General features: G+C 39.4%; 1 protein-coding gene and 1 long non-coding RNA gene across 4 annotated transcripts; both read left to right on the top strand.

The window, feature by feature from the left end:
* Window positions 1-1,331: 1,331 nt before the first annotated feature.
* Window positions 1,332-24,194, top strand: LOC107836752 (uncharacterized). 2 transcript variants are annotated; one of them, XR_001662701.1, is made up of 3 exons: window positions 1,332-1,345; window positions 2,635-2,636; window positions 18,911-24,194. It is a non-coding gene; the product is annotated as an uncharacterized LOC107836752 (long non-coding RNA). The 2 variants fall into 2 exon arrangements; XR_001662702.1 differs by lacking the exon at window positions 2,635-2,636.
* Window positions 2,645-14,287, top strand: LOC103141304 (synaptotagmin-7-like). Of its 2 annotated transcripts, XR_476566.2 has the most exons (7): window positions 2,645-2,940; window positions 5,990-6,257; window positions 9,018-9,187; window positions 9,519-9,633; window positions 10,658-10,857; window positions 11,974-12,203; window positions 14,046-14,287. XR_476566.2 is itself a non-coding variant. In XM_007556898.2 (6 exons), the coding sequence occupies exons 1-6, from the start codon at window positions 2,791-2,793 to the stop codon at window positions 12,076-12,078; spliced, it is 1,008 nt and encodes a 335-aa protein (XP_007556960.1). In that variant the 5' UTR covers window positions 2,645-2,790; the 3' UTR covers window positions 12,079-14,287. The 2 variants fall into 2 exon arrangements, 1 of the variants encoding a protein (XP_007556960.1); XM_007556898.2 differs by having other exon boundaries at window positions 11,974-14,287.
* Window positions 24,195-24,823: the final 629 nt, after the last annotated feature.

Genomic DNA, 24,823 nt, shown 5'->3' with positions numbered 1-24,823 from the left:
AGTCTTACTTTTGTCCTGGGGTTTCATGCTGGCAGTGTGATCCAGCATCCCACCGCCCTTTGCTGAGCATCCTTTGAATCGGCCTTGAGGGTCACTTCAGAGGGTCTGGTGGGGATTTCATCCAAAAGCTTCCAAGCCTGAGTAAAATCTCCCAAAAGCTTGTGAAGAATATGATACAGACTAAGCTAAAGTTGACATTTTAAGACATTGGATGGAAACAGTTGATATCGCAATCTATTTTAAATGAGAGTTATAATCCACAGCCTTCAGTTGTTTGCTAGAACGATGAAGGTGATTACACTTCTTGATATTCCAAGCATACTTCCAGCTCAAATTAGGAATGACTTCATGGGAAGTAAATGAAAGTTTTGAAATGGCCTCACTGGCTCATAAAATAAAATTGGTAGAAAATCTGTGGGATCACCCAGGTAAGGTTGAAGACCGTCAGCACCCCCACAATCTGAGAGATTCGGAGAACCTTATCTTGACAAAGTCACGACATGCTAATCAACACATACCAAAGAACACTGATTGAAATTAAATCAGAGGGAGCCTGAAAATGTGAAGAGTGCAGTTATTCAATCATGTTGTTCTACCTTTTTTATTCATTCTATCAGTTTTTTTTTATGTTGTTGTTGCTTTTCAGTTGAATAGCACAGAATAAATGTCACAATAAATGTGGAAAAAGTTTTGTTTTTTTTTTTCTTGGCCTAATTTTTTTTACCTCACAAAAGCTCTGCACTTTAACTGGGGTGTGTACTTTTAAGAGCTTCTCCTACTAACACCAATCACTAAAGAACAACCCCTGTCCTTCATGAAATGGTAACTTCCCTACCTTTTTTCCCTCCCGCCCCCCCCTGCTGGTTGAAGTGTTTCCTTGTCTTGTTTGCTTGCCTTTTCTGTCTGTCTATTTGTCAGTATACTTTCCTTCAGTCAGTTCTGTCTTTGTCCTTTGCAAAAATGCACACATTATTGCATTCAACATCGATTCTCATCCAAATTTGGAGGTTTTTTTAGCGCAACCAACAAAGAGCGCGCACTTCCTCTCGGCGAAAAGCTCGATAGAGAATGCTGGCCAGACAGACAGACGTTTTATGGGCTCCTTGTTTTATGGCCTGTCCAGGGCATTGCCTTCACTCGCTCTGAGTGACAACTACTTGCATATATGAAATATGCACATGTAGCCAATGCCGGTTTGTGCTTTGGCCCCGTGTTCCCACTCCACACTTTTAGAGTGTTGCTAAAATGCTGGAAAATCAGGCTGGTTTAAAAACAACTTGTATCATCTGTAGATGCTGAATTTTTGATGTCCTCTTTTGTAACACTCTAAATGTGCTCTTCCTATGTTCTTATTTTTTGTCCCCTTTCATGGTTTTAGTGAAGTTATAGTTTTGAATGGTATATCACCTTATTTCTCTTTCTATATCTCATTTATAAGTTATTTTAAACTCTCCGCATCAAAAAAGATGTTTCTTGTTCACTTTATCCTGATGATCAATTGTATTTATTGTCTTTTTCTTTTTTCTTTGTGCTCTCTCTCTCTCCTTTTAGCATGTTTGCTCCTTTGTCTTCTCTTAAAGATATTGTCTGTAGCTCTGTGTTTTATTTTAATTTTTTGTCTTTTATTCTTTGATTCTTATCAGACTGACAAAACTAAGCCTATCTTGTGTTTGCAGGCTTTCCTTCCTTCCTATCTTTTCTTGCAGCTCTGTTTTTCCTCTCTAACGTGCTGGTGTTTGTTATGATCTCACTCTCTTTGGTTTTTGTTTTCATACTGTTCATGCTGGTTATACTTGCTATCTCTACTAAAACAGATTTCTAAACAATCAGCTTGCTTGTGTATTTCTCTCCTTTTTTTTGGTCTTTTCTGTCTAAAGTCTTTATTATTTGTGTCTCTTTGTAATTTGTGAATCTTCTATCCGTCTGCTCATTTTTTTTCTCTTTCGCCATCTTTCTGTCCTTGCTTGTTTGTCTCTTAACTGTTTTTCAGTGTTCGACTTCTTCATGTGCCTTGACCAGTCATTTAAATGGAGTGCTGTCTTAGGTGTCCATCAACAAGATCCTTTGTATTATCCTCTATTCATTTCTGTCCTGTCTCATGCTTTTTTGTCTTATTATTCTAATTTGGTTTTTCTCTTTGTGACTCCTATTTTCATGATGTATGAACTTAGAGCTTTTTTCTCCAAGCGTGTGTGGAAGGGAATTAAATGTAACATCTATTAACATTTGTATCTTAGTGCCAGCCATGCCAGTGAAGATCTCATGTCTCTTCTTTTATTATTTCTGTAAAACCAACTGTTTGTCGATGCAACACAGAAATTTAAACATGCAACGTCTGTCCTCTGTATGTTGCTATATGTGTTTGTCTGCGGTTTTTATATATTTATATTTATGTCATTATATGTGTGTATCATAAACTCTCAAAGGATTTGGGGACATAATTTGGTTTCTATTATTTTAAGTTTATTGACTTTGTGTTTTTGTCTAAAAATGTGCTTATTATTTTGCTAGTGGAGGTAACGTTCTTTTTGAAGATGTACTTAAATTTCCTATGAGTTACACCTCTCAGGTCTTGTGCCCATTATTAATCTGTGGAATACAAGGCAGATTTTATTTGGCTTTTGTTAGCAATAGCTGTTAAAAAAAGAAAAAACCTATGAAGTGACATCAATCCATAGTAAAACTGGGACTGAACGGATCATTTTGGAGAGGCGGTTTGCTGCTAAACAGGTGGAGGCTGGACTCCCTGTGGGCTCAAACGCTTTCTGTAGATGAGTAAACTGCTCATTAATGTTTGAGCTGTTTTACGTTTGTCAACCTGATTTTTTTGCTTGCAGGGGCAACAAGCCAGCAAACAGCCCCAAGGGTCACCCTCCTGATGCCGACGGGCACTCTTCTGTAACTGACCTGGCCAACTCGCTCACTGGAGACATGGTGATGGTAAGATGAGTCCACCTGGCATCCTCCCTCGCTTCCTTCCTTTCTTCCCTTCTGCCTCAGGTCTTGGTTTTCCACTCAAAATATGCGGCTAAAAGCAATTTCTGTGAACCAGCCATATGTGATTACTCATTATTACTAGTGTACTGTTTAAACAGAGGGGGGCAATATTATTTAAAATCATCTTTTTTTTTTTAGCTTTATATGATATTATATTATTCCCTCATCAAAATCCTATCCTGGAGTGTTGCTTTGATTCTTTCATCCATGTTTGAGAAATCCATGACTCTCACATGACAACTATTCAGTGGTGTCTGAACTCCTGCTCTACAAAGTGCTGCCCATTTCCACAAACATTCGCCTCAGAGCTGCAAACTCCTCCAGACTAGTGGCAGCAGCAGCAGCTTGCAAACTTCTGAGGTAACTGTGAGTCTCAGTGTCAGTCCAAAGCTCCTAAGAATGGTTGTAGTTGGTATAATGAATGGACATTGCTATGGTGATGTGCTGAAAGTGGAGTTTTGGAAAGAGCAGGCGCCTCTTAAAGAGACTGAGGCCCAATTTTTTTTTTAAAGATGTACTGCATAATTACTTGATTGTGTAATAAAATGGCACTATGTGCCTGGAATAAAACATGATAACCCCTTTTAAATCTTTTTCCATACACATTTCAGTAATTAATGTGACTAAAATGTTGATTTAAGTAATTTAATTCATGACACACGTTCATTTGAACACATGTTCAAATGAACATGTGTTCACATGTCGACATGTTCATTTCTGGCTAATGGTTAGATTGAATGAGAAAAAAAAAAGTTTTTATTGCAGAAATACTAAACACAAAAACAGAAGGTTCTACGGCACAACAAAGAGGCTGCAGTCCTCGGTTCGATTCCTGGCCCTGGACCATTTGCTGCATGTCTTCCCCTTCTGTTTCTGGCATTCCTCTTGAACATCTACTGTTGTATAAATACCACCAGTGTCACAAAAACCTTTAAAACACAGATAAGCTCGAGTGTTTTGCAGTAACTAACCTTTAGCGTTATTAAGTTCTGAGTCATGCTGTTTTCAACTAAATCACTGGTGTCTCTAATACACAGTGAAATGACTTCTAAATCAATGTTTTTTGGGGTATTTTTGCCCAAAAAGGGATCAACATTTTGCTACTTGTTACACATTGGATTTCTGTGAACCGTTTACATTTAAACACCTTTTTTAAGCACCATCTTAACTTTGGTGTAAATAAAGAAATTAGTTGCAAAGCCTTTGAGGATGCACAAGGTGGAACAAGCCAAGGTTTTGCAAAATCTATAACCACTGTGGCACAACACAACTAGTCTGTTTTATGGCGTATGTCAACAGTTTTATTCAGATGACACTCAACTCAATTTTCTTATAAAACCCATAAATTCCAACAGTGTTGTAGATCTGACAGGTTTTCTTTCTGACAATTATTCCGTGGATTAAAAAAATTTTAAATTTTTTTAATCCAATTTTAAAAATTTTCTTTCTTCAAATTTAGTTGTTATGGGTCATAAGTTTTTTTGTTTTTACAAATTAAGTGTTGTTGATTTGTAAAACTATTAAGTCTCTGAGGCAAAGGCCACAGGTGTCTTTATGGTGTTTTTATGCACATGTGCAGGTTGCATTTGAGCCTCCTTTATCAAGTGCATACCCCCAAATACCTTGTTCCCCTTTGCTAGTTTTTTTTTGCAGTTAGTCCTAAATGACCTTTTCTCTAAATAAGTTACAGTATGAACATTAGAGCATTGTCAGGAGAACATTTGTCAAACTATCCTTCTGGAAGACGATTTTGATAAAGTTTAAAGGGCTAAATTGTATTGTCTGTATGACTTATACAATACATAAAGGCAATATTTAAATTGTATTGCTAATTTTGTATTTGCTTCCAGGCAGATATAATTTTAGAAATTTAAAAATATGTAGCCTATTAGCTGTAGTTTAAGCAAAAGGGCAGGCAAAAAAGATAACTTTGTATTTTGAAAGTTGGACTCTGCAAGCCAAAGCTTTGGAAATCCTGCTGAGATCTTATTTGATTTGTTCTGAGACATGGAAAGCACTTCAGCTAAGTCATATTTGTCAAGACGAGTAAATAAAATCACATTGTTCTGAGGTAATTCTTGCCACCAGCAGGAGTTGTGCTGCAAAGTCATTGTAAGTTTATAAGGCAAGTTGATCTAAAGCTGTGGATGGTAATGAGCGAGTCATAATAGAAGAAAATAACACACCAGCCGTTCCCACAGTGGCAATCAAGCAAGCCAAGTCATCCAAGGTGACTCATACTGTTTGACAAATTAGAGTTGAAATTCTCCGTCTTTCTGAAACCCGTATTGATGAATCAGAAGTGAGCCTTTGTCATTTCAGTTTTGGATGAAAGCTTCAAAAAGTAGTACTTCAGGTAATTCTCTGAGCAACACTTTGCATGCCAAACAGCACCTGAGTTCTTTCACATAAAGGTCTACTGTAGTGCATGCTGCTTACCTCCACGTAATGTATGTAAACTTGTATCCCGATTGTTTTTTTATGTGTCAAGAAAAAAAAAAGTAGACGACAACTGTGGGACGAATATGTTACTGTAGGGAAGGTTTACGTCTTGCTGAAAGCTTCCTTCCTCCTCTTTCTGTTTCTCTCTTGCTCTCTCTCTTCCCCCCTCTCTCTCTGGCTTTTATCAGATATCTGCCTTTTAGTGCAGAGCAATGATAAAACAGTCAGAGTGGCTGTGAGAGGGTAGTCGCGGGTAGTCTAAAGCTCCGTATCTTTAATCTGAGCACCTCCTGCCTCTTAAGAACATTAGTAAGGAAATTAAACTCTCAGAGTCTTCTTAACATTGCACCAATCTCTGTTTCTGAGCAGCTGCTCGAGCGCGCCATGATCAAAATGTGACTCTGAAATCGTTCCCCCTCACGGCTGTTCTCTGTCGAGGTCCGGGTGATGCAGAAAGTCGGCGCCTTTAGGTCTGACTTGTACCTTGTGTGGCTCTTGCCGGACACGTGACGGTTTACGTTCGTTGCTTTGTCTTTTGTGACCTTTGCAGTTGTCCCCAGGTTCAGAGGATGATGACGGCGAAGGGCCCGTCAGTGAAAAACTCGGTCGAATCCAGTTCAGCATAGGCTACAGCTTCCAGAACACAACCCTCACCGTCAAAGTTCTCAAGGGCCAGGACCTGCCAGCCAAGGATTTCTCCGGCACCTCAGACCCTTTCGTCAAAATCTACCTGCTGCCTGACAAGAAGCACAAGTTGGAAACCAAGGTCAAGAGGAAGAACCTCAACCCCCACTGGAATGAAACCTTCCTCTTTGAGGGTTTGTCATATTTCCACCTTTTAAAGACCTGAAATGTAATTAATCCCATTGGATTCTTTTTCTCTTGGTTTAAATGTAAATCCTAAAGGGGAAGTGTTGCATAAAATTCACATTTTGCATGTTTTTAGGGTCTCAATTGCACAAAAATAAATCTGTAAAATATAAGTAAAATCTGATTAAAAAAAAATAAATAAAAAAGTAAATTTAATAAAAATATTCCTTATAAGGTAAAGTTAATGCATACATTTTCAACCCTTTCCAGTTAGAAAATGCAGTAATACTTTATTTGAAGGGGTGTGCGTAAGACTGATGTGACAGTCATAAATATGATATAACACCTGTTATTACATAAAGGAGTCTTTGTTAATCTTTTACTGTTGTCATGAAGTATCATTTGGTAAATAATGACACTTTTAATGCAAAGCTGTACTAAAACTTGCATTAAAAGTCCATTAAAAGTGTCAACCTTGCATTAAAAGTGTCATTATTTACAGAATGATGCTTCAACACAGCCTTCATAGCCAGTCATAAAGACTCCTTCACGTTCTTAAAAGGTATCATGTCATGCTTATGACAGTATTATGTCAGTCTTATGCACACCCCTTCAAATTAAATCTTATTGAAGATGCTCCTTTGGTTATAATCAGTACTGTGGCTATGTGAATTTGTCGCCATCAAGCTATAACTTCTTTTTCCATTCTTGCAGCTCAAACACTGTCAGATTGTAAAATGGCTCTTTTCATGTTTTGCTAACAAATTCCTGAGTAGACTGATATCTGGGCTTTGACTTGGCCGCTCCTTAACATTAACTTTGCTTTCTTAGAACCATCTTTTTGTGAACTTTTGCATCATACTTGAGGTCGTTTTTCTAGTTTGGTTATAAACTCGGATCACATGAACTTACATTTTTTCTCAGATTATCCCTTGTGCCTTTGGCTGAATTCCAGACTAGATTTGTACGGTCTTTTGAACTGTTTTTTTTTTTTTTCATATTTGACATTCTTTGACATTCTGCGATGCAGTTTTGATTTGTAAGAAACCATGGAAAACATTTCTTAAAGCACAGTCTCTTCTCTCTGAGCACTGGAACCTTTAACTCCCTCAGATTAGACGTAGCCGTCTCGATGGCTTCTCGAACCAGTCTTCTTTTCCCGGTCACTCACTTTGTAAGGACAGCCAGCTCTAAATAGATTTAGACAAGTCCCAAACTCCTTCCATTTTTTAAAAGATGAATTTAGCTGAACTCTGTGGGATGTACATCGAGTTAGAAATGTTTGTGATTTTTTTTCAGACTTATAGTTTCCCATTAAATAGCTATGCAAGTTTGTTTAAAAGTAATAAGGCTCACCAATCATTTGACTGTGTGAGAAGTTAAATATTTGATTTTTGAGATTTCTTTTATAATTATACAAGCACAATGGGATGGATCAAATCACACTTTTGTGATTAGACTGAGTCACTGTTGAAATGTAAAAAATATATTCATCTTAATTTTGGGTAATTTTACACCCTACATTGAGTTTTTATTAGATTTTTTTTCCCCTCAATTTTCTGCTCTTTTATCTCAGGTAATTTCATCTGCAACATTTTATTTCGCTGACAGTTTCCGACCTGATTAAACCATCAAAGACCTTAAAATTACAAAGATAAATGAAGTGATTTTGTAGAGTAAGTGGATTGTTTGAGCATAAAGTTTTGAAATGAGAATTATTTTTGCTGTTAATACTGATTTTACCTCTCAGTGTTTGTGTATTGGGGGGGGGGATGGCAGAAACATAAATACTTTATTATAACCTCAGTATCAAACGACAACATAAAACTAATAACGAATTCATGTTTATAGAAAATGTTTTATATATATATATATATATATATATATATATATATATATATATATATAAAACTAATCAATTTTAGTTATTTTAGAAACTGCAATAGTTGTTGTTTGAGAGGAACTTTTTGGGTGAATCTGTCACAGTTGTATTAAAAATGTACTTCTTTTGTTTTTCTTGCACGATAGGCAATAGCAACCACAATCCTGTATATTTCAAACAGTCTGAATGTATAACCAAGAAGCTGGTTTATTAGGCATTGTGAATAGAAATGTAAATATTGTGTTAATTTTCCACCTGTTAAGACACTGCAGTTTTCAGACCATGAAACTGGTTTCTTTGCTTTTTTTTCCATCAAGTGATACAGAGATAAAGCTCATTTGCAGCAAGCTTGGCAGATTTCAAAAAGACCTGTTTCTCCATTGAAAAGGAGCTTTGTTTTAGTTGTGTGAAAACTCAATACCAAAGTGTGAAATTAGAGCAAGTTTTTTATTGATTAGACCTCCAGCCTAGAAACAGCAGACCGATATTCTGTCTTGCTGTAATAATCATCATCATCTTGTAAGCTGCAGAGGCTGTTTGTCATCGGCAAAGACAAAAGTTTTTTATTTTTTTCTTCTTGTAAGGAACAGGTTTTTTTTTGTGACTTTTGAGATTGGCTGAGTGTGAAACGACAAAGTAGGAAAACTAGGGTGGAATATTCTTAAACCTTTCCCAAACCCACAGCCCTTTAAGCTTGTACGCGATTAGTTTTGTGACAAGAAGTACAGCTTTTGCTCCACACGTTGGCATTTTTGTCATATTCTTCCGTGGAAGCATGTTGCACATTACTGTTCCCTCTGTACTGTCAGGAACATGCTTTTCGCAATCTGCCACTTAGCTATGCCTCTCCGCCCACAGTGTTATCTGCTTCCTGTGTCTGCTTTAGGCTTCCCTTACGAGAAGGTGAGAGAACGCACTCTCTACCTCCAGGTGTTGGACTACGACCGCTTCAGCAGGAACGACCCCATCGGAGAGGTGTCAATCCCCCTGAACAAGGTGGAACTGGGCCAGTTGAAGACCTTCTGGAAGGAGCTTAAGCCCTGCAGTGATGGCAGTGTAAGAGGGGCCGTTAGAGCTACGGCTGATGCGCACTTTTAATCCCGGTGTAATTTGTTAAAGCAAGTGTGACACGTTTGGTCTCAGCTTTCATCATGTCTGATGTGACTTTTGGGTGAGCAATGATCATAGCTAAGCCAGCCCGGTCACTGGACCATCTGTATTTGGCACATGGAGTTAGAGCAGAAAGGGCAGTGATGTAACATTGCACAACGAGGCAGTGAGTAATCTGGAGTTTGATATCCCCTGATGAAATCTGATCTTAGACCGGATGATTCACACTCCATTGTTTTTTTTTATTTTGTTTTTTTGTGTGGGTTCGTTTTTGCAGGGGAGACGAGGCGACCTGCTGGTGTCTCTCTGCTATAATCCCACTGCCAACACCATCACTGTGAACATCATCAAAGCTCGCCATCTTAAAGCCATGGACATCGGGGGCACCTCGGGTAAAGTCTTTGCTGTGTTTGTCTCGGTCTCAAATCTGTGTTTTTCCCAGTTTGGCGCCTTTGCCTTGACTTTCAAAGTTTTGAGGTTTTAATTTGAATTTGAAGTACACGGTACTTACTGACCGGTCAACACAGAAGGATGAGTACTTTGCTAAAAATTTCTTTACACTTTTTTTTTTTTTTTGTCATATTGCAGTGACAGCAGCTTCTACAGAATTGTTCAAATCAAAGAAAGTACTTTTGGTGTGCATCAATGTTTTCACATTAAGTGACAGATGAAGTGAGCGTTAGTCTTTACTGTTTGCCCAGTAGAGAATGATCAGTGAGCTGCAGCTCTTTCTGCCTTTGTAAATTTACAGACTTTTATTTGACAAAAGTCTATAATTCCTTTCTTTACGTCTTCATAATTTCTTGCTTTGTGTTGGTCTGTCATGTAAAATTCGAATAAAATGCACAGAAGGTTGTAATGTGACAAAATGTGGAAACAGTCAAGGTGTTTAAATACTTTTGTACTCTGGTTAGTGTCCTCTGTTCATAGTCACAGCAGCAAGGTGACATTACGTCAAACATATCTGTTGACCTCTATCTGCCTGTATATTTAAGAGGATCTTGAACCTCAAAGCTAAATGTGTATCAGCGCACTGTGGTCTCTTCTGGTTTAAAAAAAAGTATCCAGTCCTGCTGTGACATGCTTTCTGTACTTTTTTTTTTTTTTTGGTAAAATTAGAGTTTCCTGCAGTTACTATTACCAGATATAAAATTGCTCCAGAATTTGCTGTACGAATCCCAAGCCCCATTTCCATAAATACTTCCTCATTTGTATGTTTGCTAGCTCAGGGAATAGGTTGACCTTGAGCTCAATCGAGGTCTCTGCTTCCCTGCTGCCTTTCCTGTCCATAACAATCAAGAGGGTAATTGCAAAGCTGACCCTGAAAGTAAAAAAAAGAGAGAGAAAAAAAACATCCATAGGCATTTTCTTAGTTACCCTTGCGTAAACTTCTGCTCTTTTGCGTCCTTTCTGCAGACCCTTATGTAAAGGTGTGGCTCATGCACAAGGACAAGCGTGTGGAGAAGAAGAAGACGCCGGTGATAAAGCGCTGTCTGAATCCAGTTTTCAACGAGTCTTTCCCCTTTGATGTCCCTGCCCATGTGCTGAGGGAGACTACCATCATCATCACCGTCATGGACAAGGACAGGCTTAGCCGCAACGATGTTATTGGCAAGGTAATTTATGACATAAGCATCTGCGGGGAGTCTGCAGAGATTTTTAGATAGGTGTCATGGGTTAGCTCGGTGTGTTGTAGAATCGTAGAGTCAACAGTACTTGTGGGCGAAGAACATAAAAGCAAATTAAAATCAAATGAAGTAGAATGACTTATTTTCATTTTTTTTTTCTGTAGGAAAGAAATATTATTCAGTGTAGTTCCAAAACTTGAAATAGATTTTGCATGTTTGCTCAAATTGTCCTGTTGTTAGACCAAATCCTGGTCTAACAACAGGATTTGGGTCACTTTCTTTCAAAATGCCTGCTGGATTTAGCAAAGCTTAGTTGAATTCAATAAAATCTGATTTGTTGCAGTAAGTTGGCTTTTCAGTCAAAGTCTCTGGATAGACGCAGTTCTGCTTATTATAAAAGCTTGGTTATAGAAAGATGAATACTTTGGATTGTACTTTCTGCAAATCATCAATCGCCTGTGCAGGAGGGGTCAAATTTCTGCAAGCAGGAAAGGAAGAAGTCTAAGGAAGAAACTTTTTCTTCCTTAGACAAGCCACACTTACAAGCTCAGACATCCAGTTGACGTTAAAATTACCTTAAGTCACTAGATGGGGCCTTCTGCTGCTGTTAATGGTTCAATTTTGCTCCGTGTTAGGCGAATGTCACCCGTTGTGAACTTGAACAAATAAGGTTTTGTCATGACAACCAAGCAATTTGAACAACACCAACCAGCCGCCTCCTCCTATGTGTATGAGTTAACATTAAGCTTCAAGAGACATGAAACTTACAGAACATTTAAAGTAAAAGCTATAACTCTCTCCTTTGTTTGAATACTGACCATTTCAACCTCTAGCTTCATTAATTTAGGCAACAATGGCATTAATATCACTTTAGTAATACAGCCTGTGAGTGAACAAGGACAGCTATTACTGCTTCACCTCATCACTGCTTTTTGACTTATTGCTGCTCTTCCGAAATAACTGATACCAAACACCGTTTACCATCATGATACACGTGAAAACATATCAACTTGGAAGAGATGGGCCATACAATGGCTTTTTATGTCCTCAGTAGTTTACAAATTTTCATGAAGAGTGCATGTTTGTTTCTTTCCCCACTCTCAGATCTACCTATCGTGGAAGAGCGGGCCAGCAGAAGTAAAGCATTGGAAGGACATGCTCGCTCGGCCGCGCACTAACGTCGCCCAGTGGCACGCTCTTAAGGCCTGATCGCACCACCCAGCTTCCTCCATGGCCACTTCCCGTCTCCTATTTCCTACCCCTCTTTTCTCTCCCCTACTCCCGCTCCCGTCCTTATGCACAAGACTGACTTGCTGCCAGGCTGCGAAACACGGGTACAATTAGCCATCTGCTCTCTTAAACCTTTAAACTCTTCTCTATTTTCTTTTAGAATCTCAATTTCCTCTTCCACTTCTCTCTGAATTTCTCGCCCTTTGTGCTGTTGTATGTTTTTTTTTTTCTGTGTCGCCACTTTGCCAATAGTCCCCCTGTTTCTGACTGTCTGTATGTCTGTCTTTCTGTCCTTATGCAATCAGCCCATGGAGGTCTAACGATCCGTTTATTTGTCGCTGCAGTCCCTGACCAGTTAAACAAGTTGGTATCTTAGAGAATCATAATAATTTGAGCTCATTTAATCTTGTTGTATAAATAGTACAGTTACACAATATAATACAGAAGGCACTGTATGAACATACAGGCGGATGTCAATAATTTACAATATCATCGTAATGTTAATTTAGTGGTTCAGCTCAAAAAGTGAAACTCACTGCATACCAAGTGGGTAAACCTAGAGTATTATATATTTCCAGTCTTTATGTCTGTTAATTTTGATGACTGCGATGTGCAGCTAATATGAACCCCAAATTCAGTTTCTCGTAGAAGTCGGTTATTACAAAAGACCAATGAAAATAATTAATACAGCATTGTGGTGCTACAACATGTACTATGTACTCAATAATTGACCGGGGCCACCAGCCTGTGGCTCTGCAGATGTGTGCGCCAGCCTTCAGTTCATCCTCACTGTTGGCTCTAGAGCCTCGGCACTGTTTGAGATTTATACCAGGAGAGTTTGCACTTTTGCCATATTCTGCTGGAAAAATAAAATCTGCTCTTCTATAAACCTTGTCAGCAGAGTGAAACATGGAATGCTCTAAAACCTTTTTGGTAAACGTCTCTGCTAACGCTGGACTTTATAAAATACAATAGAACAACCTCAACCAGCTTGAAATCTGTGCCTCTTCCCTTTATCTCCAGACTCTGGGACCTTGATTTACCAATGAAAAATAAAATGTTCTTTTCTAATGGAAAGAGGACTTGGGACATGTCCTTTTTAAGAAGTATTTGCCAGTGTCTTGCATTCAGGAGTGTCTTAACAAAAGGAAGGTAACAGTTGCAGAATATATTCTGGAAATGACTGTGTGCAGTGACTCTTAAAGCTCTGACTCCAGCCACAGTCAGTCCCTTGTGATTCTCACCAAAAATCATAAATGAGCTAGAATCCTCTCCAGGCTTCAGTTATCCCTGTTGCCTGTGCCAGATTTTTCAGCCACTGTTTTTCCTTCCACTCAACTTTTCAATCAGAAGCACACACTTGTGGTTTGCCACCTTTGTACAGAATGTCAGTCTCTGTCTGCTGCTATATTCTATTTATCTGAGAAACAGAAATTTGGGTTTTCATTAGTTGTTAATAGGTAACAATCAAAATTAAGAGACATAAACGCTCCAAATATATGATGTTTGTAGTGAATCTCTATTAATTATTAATTCTACTAATTAATTAACATTTCTGTGACGTTACGATACACCTGTACTCATCTTATGAAGATATAATTTAGCTATGTAGGCTGGCAGGGTTTCACCTATGAACACTAGCTAACTATATCTTAGCCATATTCTGTCACCTGTTTCCCCGTTTCATTAGTCTTTTCATTGGCCCTACTGTTCTCGTTATCTGTCTCAAGTGTTTTAAATTTTTTTCTCATTGCAAACCTTTTCTCCTTCACTCAAGAATGGTTTAATGTTCAGCTGAAGTCTTTGAAAGTGATCGATAATAGGTTTGTGATGAAACAAGCTGAACTCAGGACGGATTTGTTCACACTGTTGTCTCTTCTCTTCCTTCTATTCTCCTCTCTGTACTCTCTTTTGCCCCTCTTCTCTTCCTTCTGGCACAATATTAGTGACTTACTTTGCCTCACCACTCCTCTCACAACAACCCTCTTTCTGGAGCCTTCCTTGTCGTCTGTGTGCTGTGGGTGCTGTGCTGTAGCTCCAACAAAAATAGAGATTAAAAAAAAATAAAAAAAAAAAATAAATAAAATAAAGCAACTAAACTTTCCAAAGCTGGGAAAAGATGGGACACAAACTTGTGACATGGATTCGTCCCGATTTTTCCAGAAAGAAGAAGAAAAAAAAAAGACACGGAGAGAGAAAAAAGAAGATGAGATCCCAGGATGTCACTTTTCATGCATCAACAAACCGAGGAAACCAATTGAAATCTTCCAATGTTAACAGGAAAATCGAGGCTGAAAGCAAAGTTTGTGCACATGGATTCAGCTGTGTGCACACACTTGTCTTCGCCCTGTGCTCTTCTGTCACGCTGGTGGGTGTCCACCTCCAGCAGGTTGGACTGTATAGTTAGACTGCTGTGTTAATGTATGCCTTCTGCCACTTGAGTGTGCATTTACAGGAGCAACGCACTTCGAACTTTACAGAAATCTTCTTCTCTTTTCTCTTTCTTCTCTCGCGCTCTTCTTGCTCTTCTTACTGCCATCGTTTCCCCATCCTCTACTGCCCTGCCTTCTGAACGAGGGCACGGGGAAGTTCATTTTGCACTTTTTTGAAAATGTAATAAAAATAATGATGATGATTATAGTTTTTGATGATGATGGTGATGATTATAGCTGTGGTGAAAATCAAGGGAGGAGAATCTGGAAGGGTTGGCTGCAGTCGGGGGGAGAGGCGACGTTTGCTCGGTGTTTTCAGGGTCTGGAGTTGAAGCAGAGGACACAGAGGATGCAGGGCTCTCATCCTCCTCTTCTTGGTCTTTTTTATGTGTTTTTTTTTTTTCTAAATATGAGAGTGCTTATGTGTGCTTGTGTGTGTATTTGGAAGGAAACTGCAGGACTCCTGGTGGGAGTCCACTGATGTTTGAAATGTCAGGCTGGGATGGAGATTCAAGGCACGTTTGCTTGTCTCATGGAGACTGGCCAGCACAACAGTGCTATTACACAATGTGTCGATTAACATCAAGCTTGTCAGAGCTCAGAGCTGCACATTGTTATTCTGAATGAGTCCAAGAAAAAATAGTTTATATGTATATATATGTATGTATAAGTATATATACTGACAGGAAAAGGTAGTTCTTAGCCACGTTCTGAATTTTAGTTGCACCTCATGGGAATTACAAATGACGGACAGCGTGTGCGATTTCAGATGATTGACTTGTCTGCCTCTGTGAGATACTGCAGGAGTGGATTAGAGGTTATCTAATGCAGTAATAGTTGCCCGGTTTGTCAGAAACATTCAACTCACACCTGTGGAAATAAAGCTGTCATAAAGCAGCAACAATAAAACTTACTTAGATGCTCATAGATACCTCTGCTCTTTCTTAGTTTGCCGTTTGTCCCAGTTGTTTGCAGTTCACCTTTAATACACTCTTGTAAAGTTTTACGCCTATTTCTGTCCCAGGGTTTCCCTATAGCACTCTCCAATCTTTCTACGCCATGGCACTTTATTCAGGAAGTAGCTAAAATATTTAGCTGAATTATCAATGCTGTGCTTTTCAATTAATTAAAATGCAATGCCAAATGTACTTTAATGCGAATACATCTATTTAAACATAGTTTAAATTTCCAGTACAATATAATAGCTTTCTAGACCAAAAGTATGTACCAGAAATGACTTGTATTGAGTTATATAAAGCTCACTGAAGTAAGAAAACCTACTTAAGAAGACTCATATCATTATATATTACTGTACAATACCTATGCATGTCAAAGTGTCAAATAGTGAAGTACATCAATGTTTCACTGGGGTAAAATATAAGATTACATTATGTTTCAAAGTTTTGTTCTTAAGGTCATAAATAAGTAAATTCAAGATTTATTTATTGATCATATTTTCATACAGATGTCACAAAGTGTACCATAAAAAGGGTGACTTTAATAAACCACACAGAAGTGTACAATACAGAAGCCAAAACAATCCAGTCGTCTTGTGACAATCTATTATAAATAAGAGAAAAACTTATTTTTTTCTATGTTCTTGAGGACAAAAAAATGAAATGCTTTAAACTTTACATCATAACAGTTATGGGGAAGGTAGAATATTTTGAAAGTTTTAATTCCCCTGATTATTAACAATCAGCTATATCTATACCAAATAAAGGAACATTTCAATTTAGAAAGCTATAGCGGTTATTTGGCTGTTGGGAAATGGTAAATCAGAAAACATTTAAATTCTTCACTTCTGATTTGCAAGCACAGCTGTTACCCCTTTTGTTTCCATGTTTACAGGCTACAAAACAATTTTCATTAACCTTTCTCCAAATCAACATAGAAAACTAGGAAACCCTTTGCCATTAAATGTAGGCTTAACTGCTAATAGTAAGTCTGTAAGCAAATCCAAAACTAATTCTATATAAATACTATTTTTTGAGCATATGTATGTAACAATATTAAAAGATGATGCTATTGCTTTAATATTTAAAATCTTCTTTCCTGGAAGTTGTCTGTCTGCATATATGAATGATCTATTATTATATATATCTCATAAACTTTGAAATATACCCACATCATACATTAGAACAGTAATTTAACAACTATTAAAGTTGATGCAGTTTTTATGCAGTTACTGTTCTAATTTCCTGTATCTGCTGACTGTGCTGCTATGCTAATGATGGTTTGTGCTGCTATGCTAATTTGTCCCTTCTCAAGTGTAAACACTTGAGAAGGGACAAATAGTGAGGGAGTTGGTTCGGTTGTGTATTTTTTATTTTTTTTATTTCTTTCCATTACTTTAAAAATTAAAAACAAATTTGGTCTTTATTTTTAAACTAGGAATATGTAATGCAATAAAATTGTCTTTTTGCTGTTTGAGAATATTGATAAAGTTTCATCTTCCTTTAGAGACTCGGAGCTCAAACAGCAGCTGTAAAGAGAGAAGCATTTACTGCATTTCTTGATGCCCAAACAGTAGGAGGACTCCCTATCTGTGTTTACTTCATTAGCAATGGCTTCCCACCACCTTGTGTTCAGTTTCCACGGTAACCAAGTGCTTGATTGCTTAATGGTTTATGCTAATTCTCTTGAATTATGTTTACTATTCAAGATGTAATGCAGATATTAGAATATAGTTTTTTTTTTTCCCAGCCGCACATCTTCTTTGTTGCCTATGGGGAAGGATGTTAGCTAGTAGCATTAATACTGCATCCAAATGTACAGGAAACTTGTTTTTCTTTTTAACTGTGTCTATAGTGATGTCTCTAGATTAGTTTGTTTTGGAGATGAGCAACTGGATTAAAGATATTTAGATGACAAAAAAGCACAGCAGTCTGATTTTTGTGGGTGTAAAATGTCCAAGAAGCTGAAGCCCCACATCTCTTGGACTTACAGTTACGCACCGGTCTAACGAGTATTTAGCTTAATTCCTTCTCAAATCTCTTCTTGACTCTCTACACTGAGATTCTTCTGACTTTTATCCGCCGTTGCTGACCTGAATCACTTAATTTGAAACCCATTGTATAAAGACTGCCTAATAAGCGAGTCCATACATAGCACAGCTTCTGCCAACACTGCCTTTTTTTTTTAATCTCTTTTGATTCACGCTAAAGATGGTGTCAGCATACAACTGTGCAGCTGTAAACTGGCCAGCGCCGTATAACTCCTCCTCATGAGTGTCGGTAAGCTTTTCTGGACAGCATGCGGTGTGCCGAGTATGTTCTGGGCACTGTCTTTCATGTGAGCCTCAGTGCTGGCTGCTGTGATGCACTGATCCAGTCCAGTGCCCTTCAGAACAATTGGCCATCCATGGAACAGGGCTCACTGTTTTGACAGCCAGTGCCTGCAGTGTCACAGCACATTACTCTCCCATTAGGTGGTCAGAAAGGAGCAATATCTGCTTCCTTGGACCTTGGGGGTGGAGGGGGGGCTCACTATTTGCAAAAATAACTCTGGCTAAGAAAAAAGAAGCATGGAGCGCTTTTATAACTAACATGCGTGCAAGTAAAAGTCTTGTCACCCATTCGTTAGCTTGGTCAGCTTTATCGTTGCTGATATTGGAGCTTTTCCCAGCTAGAATTAGGCAGGGGAGTGAGAACACCCTGAACAGGTGCCAAGTCCATCGCAAGGCTAACACAAGGACAGCCAATGCCTAACAATGGATGCTTGTGGACATCATACAGAAAGGCCCCCAGGTGACCAGCAGTCCCTTTTTCCAGTTGTCTGTCAGTGCAAACCGCTGCTCCACCTGGCTTGTCAGGTAAATACAGAAACTAATCGGTGTAATCACTCCTGAAGGTGTGAAAACACTTTCTGGACCTATTAAGTCAACACAGTTTCTCAGCTATTTCCCTTTAAGTGAGTTACATTTGGTTCAGAAGGCTGAGCTACCAGGCTTTATAAAGTAGTCCTCAGTCACCCTGTGAGCTTGGAGATACGCTGTTATTTTTATAACATGAGGCAGATTGTGAAGCCACTCATCCTTGAAAATAGTCTGCTGAGAAGACGTTTGGACTTTTAGACGTCAAAGCTCTGCTTTTTAATCCAGATGACCTCCTGAATAAAAACTACTGAATGATAAATATTCTACTCTGCCACTTTGGTCACTGTTGGTAGGTTGCATAAATAACATATCTGGAAATTACATAACTTTTCTTTTTTGAACACAAACTGATCCTTCACATTTCTGATTCATGGTATCGTTATAGCATATAAAGAAACTGTTGCTTATTATTATTATTATTATTTTTTTTTTTTTTAGGAAGCGTAACAGTGATCTCAGACCTGGATATTTATAAGGATTACTTGTACAAAATGAGATACAGCTAAGTTTCCTTTAGTGGTTAAAATAGAAGAAGCATTGATGCTCTCAGTTGTAACTACTCTTAAATGTTTGACTCTGGAAAATTGTGGGGAAAATGCTGTGTGTTTGCTATAAAGCCGCTTCCCTCGCGGTATATTTCATTTGACAACAGAGTGTAAAATCCTTCAGAAACCTTCTATCCGTAAAACAGTAAGAATCCCCTAATTTATCTTTATATTTTCTGCTATCAGCTCAACAACCAAAACACTAAAATGGATGGAAAGTTTAAATCTAAACATATGGAGACATTAGCTCCCAAACACCACTTTTTAATTGCGCTGCCACCTCTTTCGCACCTCTAAATGTGTTGCGCTTTCTTGGCACCAACAATGTCAGGAGTGACCTTCAGCAAGCCAGGGCTCATGAATATACCAAGACAGGATTACAGATGTTCCCAGTCAAGAGTCCCCCCCCTCCTCCAGACACGGGGTCCAGTTGGTGTGTTTGTTCTGCCTCAGTGCTGTCTCTCATCATTATATTCAATTCCTGGCAGAACCAATGAACAGGTGCTGGTGTGGGCCTGAGTAAAAAAAAAGTTGAATTCTGCCCACAACTTTGCTGCATATTGCTGTAAGTTGCATGTCCTTTTTCTGCGATAAATAGACTTTTTCTATCTAAAACCATCCCCAGACCTGTATTGGAATTTGTAGTCATGATGTGTAAAATCTTTTAAATAGATTCATCTTTTACTCCTCTGGTTGAAAAATAGTGATAAATCTAACATTTAATTTCAGAACATTTGCTAAGTGTAAAAAAAATAAGCTCTCTTTTTAAAATCTAATTGTTTTATGTCCTCTCTTTTAACCTACATAATCTCTCTAGATTTGGTTCATCACTTGGGCTTGGGGACTGGAATGACGACGCTTATTGTATTTGAAATCATTATTCTATCATAAGACCAAATTAACACCCATTTTCAGATTTCTGGCAGAACCCACCAAACTTAACTTTTAAATGTTCTGCTATGTCGAGCAGTTCCACGTGGGTTTTTGAAGACAAACAGGCCCCCGCCATCACAAATCTGCCATGCTCAACAGTTAGCCTGAGGCACTTTACCTCACATTCATCTTTTGTTTCATGGCAGGTCAACCTGGAGAGTTTGTTGCAGAAAAATCTTGCTCTCTATCTGAACTTTGGCACAGACAATCATAGTTCCCCAAAGATGATCCTGACAGACACGTTTATGTCTTTCTTAAAATGAAATAAATCCTTGTTGGCCGAGTTGAATTTTAGTCATTCTTTTAAGACTGGACTTTGTGCACTAGAGTATAGAACTCACCCCTGTGGTTTAATATCTTGACAGCTTATTTTGTACATGTCCATGCATTTTTAAAAATTGATTTACATTTACTAAAGTTATATAATTAGTTTAAACCTCTCACAACTGAAGAGGTCCTACCTGTTCCTTATGTTCCCTTGAGATTTATGATGGCATTTGTCCTTGTCTCATTCCTCCTTCCCTTAATATTCCATCGTAGTTTTCCTTGATGGATTTCTTAAGTTAAGCATCAGTGACTCACTCTATTGGAAAGGTGCCTGCTCTGCTGTAGTCTTTGCTAAATTAAATTAGGGGTGTTCTTTCTCTTGGAGACCTTAATGTCTGTGTGTGTGTGTGTGTGTAGGTGTGTGTGTGGATTAAAGTGAGGCTGCGGTAATCCCATCCTGGAGGAACATCTTCGCTGCTTTATTCTGCTGAATCATGTTGCGACGCCTGAGTAAGTTCAGGAGTCACCTGGCTCACCTTCGCTGTTTGTTTGTCTGCGCGTTCGTCCTGCCCTGCACCGACGGACCTCTCCTCTCCCTCCGACTCACCCTTTCAATTGTTTTAAGCATCTGGTGAAAACCAGTGTGACTCCTTCCATTCAGGGTTGTATGAATAGTAACTACACGAATATGAAAAACAATAACAAGTAATAATTTACTTTCTGTTCACATTTGACTGTTGGTTAGTGTGTACGTATGTGTGTGCTTGGTGTTCTTGTGTTTTTGTTTCTTTACGGAGCATTGTGAAGAATAATTACTTTATTTTTGTTTGTTTGTTTTTTAAAAAACTTCATGTAAATATTGTTGGTGAAAATTAACATTTATTGTACTCCGAGTTTTCGTTTGTCACTCGAGGCGATGAAGAAAACAACGATACACATGAATAACAATGGTGATGTTGATGATGATGATGAAGCTGATTATACCTGCCCTTCTTGAACAAGGGCTTTTGATGTCTGCTGTATTTTTGTTGGGGGCGTCGTGAGGTCAAGGCAAGACAAGCGACGGGGAAGGAGTGGTACCCGACACATCCCAGGTTCTTTGTAGCAACACTGCCACAAGTCCCCGAATTCACCCAGGTAACTCAAAGCGACACAAATTGTAGCCATGAAGCATCATTGCATTCTTACAACATGCTTTGCGGTGTGTGAGAACAACACACACCTCCATGTTGAGTCACTCCAACCCAGTCGCTTGGCATCACATCCCCCCCCCCCATCAGCTTACAGGCTCTGGGATTTACTGAAATGCCATTGTGTTAGAAGGGATTGACCCTGTCCTGACACCCATGATGCCTTGCTCATCGAATTTGGAGTCATTATTGATGTGTAGGAAGCCATACATAAGGATGGACATGGCTTCCATCATCCTACAGCAACAAGGGTAATTTGCATGCATGTTTTAATTCCCAACTGGGCTGATGTGAACTTGCCAAATAACCGGCTTGTCTGTTGCTCTGTGAACTATTTGCAAGAGCTCTCAAACGCCAGCAAGAACAGTTCAGGATTAGAGAGACAGCCGAACTATAAACTGCCATATTGTGATGGGAAAAAAAAACAAAAAAACTCAAATAATACTTGCACCATCGATCCTCTTCAAAACAGATTTTAGCTGTGCCATATCACAACATATTCCTTTATTTTCTCCAGGACTCGTCTGCAAAAACACTGTTAGATGTTAAATCATGTATTAGTTGTAACTTCAGGGAATGCTGACGGAGCTTTTCTGTGCCGATTGATCATTAATTAGTTAGAAGATAAGGTGATGTCACACTGTGTGTGAGAGAGAGCAGTCGGTGTCGCATATGTCTGCAGTTTAACAAGATTTCGGAAACATGTTAAAAGATCTTTGCACTTTGAGCTTAGCACATTTAGTAAGGTTAGCTCACTTAGCTTCGCAAACTATGAGCAACGGTTATCATGTGTGCTCCCTGAAGACTGAGCAAAAACTGTGAAGACTACCAATCCAGCATGTTCCCCGACAGACAGAACCGAATTAAAACAGAGCTATTTTGCTGCAATGCATTCAGCCTTGCTTTCAAAATGTTGGTGTCTCCTGTGACTTCATCTTTAAATGTCTCATCTATATTGAAAACGGCTAACTTTGCTCAGTAACAACTTCCAAACCAAAGAGAGTTTTTGTCAGTGTGACATGTTGGCGCTCGTGTTTTCTGAGCCTAAAAAAGATTGGATTTTTAAGCCAATCAGTCACCGTTAAGAGCTGGGCAAGTGTGAAATGTTTATTCTGGCCAATAGATGATTTCTCGGTGCATCGCTGCAATTTATCCTCTTTGTAATAAATGAGGAATTAAAATGCACTTTTATTTGTGTTCAAAGCATGCTATGGCTTTGCAAAACATTGGTAAAAACAGGATTGTGGTCAAGTGCCATAAATCCTACTTCGTCTGGTTTTTCATATGCTGTGCCCGCCCTCATGTTTCAGGCCCGGCATCCACACGGTGCAGCGGCGGAGCTCATCAGTTTCAGGTTTCTTTCAGGAGCGTCTCTGACCTGACATGGTTTAGCGGATACTGCCGGCAGCTGTCTCCAGGAAAGACAGTGGATACAGTTCTACCTTCATCTGTAACACCATCCCTCCGAGGGAGTCCCACAAGGACGCTGAAGCTCCACATGCTGACCAAAAATAAAGCCCAGCTACTTTCCCCTCCAAACTCGATCTGTTGCTGATTGTGAATGAGATGCAGGCCGAGCGGCGTCGAAATCCTGCCATTTATACAGAGGTTTTTTAAATCAGGGAGGTAATAAGCAATACTCTTAACTGACCTACTGAATCTAAACTGAGAGGGGTTTTATTTTTGCATTGAGGGATGTCAAGGGTAACACTCCTGCTTTTTGGTTGGGCTTTTAACTCCTTTTTCCACTTGCCTTGGCCCACCTCTTCAACAAAGAGTGCTCTAACTTTAAACACACAATTGTGATGTGTACAATCTGATTCCATGTATTTATTTATGTATTTTTTTTCCCCAACTTTGTATAGTGTACAAATATCTATAAATATACAAACCATGACAGTACTGTATAGATTTTAGCTGCCTGGTAAGGTTAATAGTATATACTTGGTAGACTAAAAGAAAAAGCGTAGAGCTGTTCAAAAGCCAGTTACTGAGAAAAAAAAATTGCTTTCTGTAAGACCTGATGCCACTGGCTCTTTTTTATATTCTAAGTTTCTGCTTTCTTTTTTTATTGTAGCCAGTGGGATCTCTTTTTTGTCCATTTGTTTCGCTTTTTTTTTTTTTTTTTTTTGACAAGACACAGCAAGGTTCTGGCAGCCAGGAGAGTGCAGTGGAACGCAGACTGGAACCCTGTGCAGTTGTGCGTGTTTTTAGGTGTGTGTCCGTCCATCGTAGTGCTTAGTGCTCTTTGTGCAGTGCCTCCCTCCGCCCTCTTTTTCTCTTACGCAGATTGCTCGCTAAGATGCAGGATGATTGTGTTTGCTGAGGCTAGCTGATGCCCTCCTCCTTTCTCTTCCCCCCCTCACATCTGCTCTGTTTCTTCATTACACCGCTTAGTTTTAATCCTCCGCTAAGTATAGATTTCCACTTCCTCTGCTCGATTGTTCATTTACTATCCCATTCAGATGATAATGCGCACACCACCAGAGTCTAATTTCCTGGTAATCCATTCCATCCCCCATCATCTATCCTGGATTCTTTGTCCATTAGGATCTCCCATTTGTCACCCTCCACGTTACTTTTTCTATAGAGCTCTGTGGACCAGAGAATAAACACACACACACACACACACACACACACACACACACACACACACCAAAATAAGAGAGGAGATCCATGTTCCTCATCCCAAGTCAAGCCTCATAACTTCAAACTCAGAGGAGAGGGAACGGTATGAGCTCAGCATGCAGCAACACAAAGCAGCCATATTAAGTCAAGCACAGATGTGAGAGTTGATGTTGTGGCGGCTTCACTGCTGCCTGTTTGTAGCAAGAGCGAGAGGAAAAAAAAACGCCTTAAAGATCGGACCAACCACACATATTAAAGATACTGGGATGTGTACATTTGTGGAAACCCTCCCTTTTCCTGCACCACTTTTATTACTTGGTATTCCAGTGTGCTGCTTGGTTGCTCTGTACATATCTGTGTAGTACTTCTGTTGATGTCCCCGTACTGGTATAGTAAAGGGTTCTTACTGGGTTTGCCCCGGCAGACGCCCTCCCTCTCCTGTTCTCGTCTCATTCTCCTTAAACGAAAACTTCAAACATTCCATTTGAACCTGAACCGAACAGCTACTTAAAGATGATTGGATCTCACTGGGAGCCAAAGAGAAGGACCGAACTGCAGACGTCTCTCACTGGAGCCATGATAATAACCGAGACGCCTTGTTCACGTCCCTCTGAGGGCCGCAGAACCGCCACACCGCCGCGCGTGGCTCTCTGCTCCTTCCAACCCACCTCCTCTCTGGTCGGCCCTGGTTCGGAACAGAAGGGCGAGACAGCGGGACGGGGTCGGGAGAGCCCTGGGAGGCAGCGGGGAGCCGCGTCTCTGCAGCCGCGCCTCTGCAGCCGCGCCCAGCAAAGGGAGGGAGGGCGTCTCAGGGCGGAGCTCAGTAGCACTTTGGTTTTGCGTTCCATGTTT

The sequence above is a fragment of the Poecilia formosa genome, unplaced genomic scaffold (genome assembly GCF_000485575.1).
Source record: "Poecilia formosa unplaced genomic scaffold, Poecilia_formosa-5.1.2 Scaffold81, whole genome shotgun sequence".
NCBI classification, from domain to species: Eukaryota; Metazoa; Chordata; class Actinopteri; order Cyprinodontiformes; family Poeciliidae; genus Poecilia; species Poecilia formosa.
This window is presented reverse-complemented; position numbering and strand designations above follow the sequence as displayed.

Coding starts and splice junctions, on each gene's coding strand:
- LOC103141304 (XM_007556898.2), top strand. CDS start 2,791: ATGTTTGAGCTGTTTTACGTTTGTCAACCTGATTTTTTTGCTTGCAGG. Junction 6,258..9,017: donor TGAAACCTTCCTCTTTGAGG/GTTTGTCATATT, acceptor TGTCTGCTTTAG/GCTTCCCTTACGAGAAGGTG. Junction 9,188..9,518: donor AGCCCTGCAGTGATGGCAGT/GTAAGAGGGGCC, acceptor TCGTTTTTGCAG/GGGAGACGAGGCGACCTGCT.